Source organism: Cystoisospora suis, assembly GCF_002600585.1.
Source record: "Cystoisospora suis strain Wien I chromosome Unknown contig_2505, whole genome shotgun sequence".
In the NCBI taxonomy this organism is placed as follows: domain Eukaryota; phylum Apicomplexa; class Conoidasida; order Eucoccidiorida; family Sarcocystidae; genus Cystoisospora; species Cystoisospora suis.
Genome location: NW_027155304.1, coordinates 10,432 through 11,317, shown reverse-complemented (window position 1 = coordinate 11,317; position 886 = coordinate 10,432). Strand labels below are relative to the sequence as shown.

Below are 886 nucleotides of genomic sequence, written 5' to 3'. Positions count from 1 at the left end.
GGTAGATTGTCGTTCACTTCTTTTTCTTCACTGGCTCTATTGTGATTTTTCTCTTCACTCTGTCTGTTGAGAGAATTCATCCGTCTCTCCGTCACAGAGAAGGGTTGCTAGAGAGGTGTACAGATCGTGAAAGTATGGAGTCTCTCACTCCACTCCTCTATCAACCATTGCTATATACACCTGGACCATTACATCAGACACATACACGTACAACATATCTATATCTGTATATACAGGATGAGAGAGACACATGGGGGTGGATTCACACGTGCAGATCTAAATGTGTAGATATACAGATATATATATATGTCGATTTACACGTACACATCTGTAGATATTTACGTCTAGATATATACATCCGTTCTGGAGAAAGAAAGATCTGTTCTACTCTTGTATATACAGAACTGCCCTGCTGGATGGGTGAATGTTTGGCGATGCAGATGTCTCTCTCAAACCTCGATTTTCTTTCGTCGGTCGCCTTAGCTTATCAGCTCTATCCTGAAGATCGACGATGGGTACCCGCCAGCTCATCTCTGCTTGAGTCCTATACGCTCTCTCAAGCTCGACAGGCAGTTGAAAGACAACTCCAAGTAAGCGCGTATCACTCGGGAGAAAGAGAGAGAAGGGGAGAGAGAGAAAGAGAAAGATGAACAGGGATAGACTTTTGAAAGAAGGGAAAAAAAAGACAGAGATAGGGCAAGAGAAGAAGAGTGTGAAGTCACAAGAGTGCTAATAGAAACTTGTTGAAAAGTTTTGAATCTTCTTCTCTCGGCATGGAGACGCTCTCAAGCGTCGCGTTCGTTCGTCGTCTTCTTCATCTTCTGCTTCTCATTCAGACTTCCACTCGATTCCTCCGTATCTCCTTTATCTCTATCTATCTATCTTT

At 42.9% G+C, this 886-nt stretch overlaps 1 protein-coding gene across 1 annotated transcript in view; it reads left to right on the top strand.

Moving 5' to 3' along the window:
- The window catches only part of CSUI_005196 (peptidase m16 inactive domain-containing protein), a gene marked incomplete at its 3' end in the record, with an annotated part of 4,170 nt that overhangs the window by 564 nt on the left and 2,720 nt on the right, over positions 1-886 (top strand). The window contains exon 2 of the mRNA XM_068065374.1: positions 441-590. Coding sequence (XP_067922651.1) covers positions 441-590 — 150 coding nt within the window. The remainder of the gene's footprint in view (positions 1-440; positions 591-886) is intronic.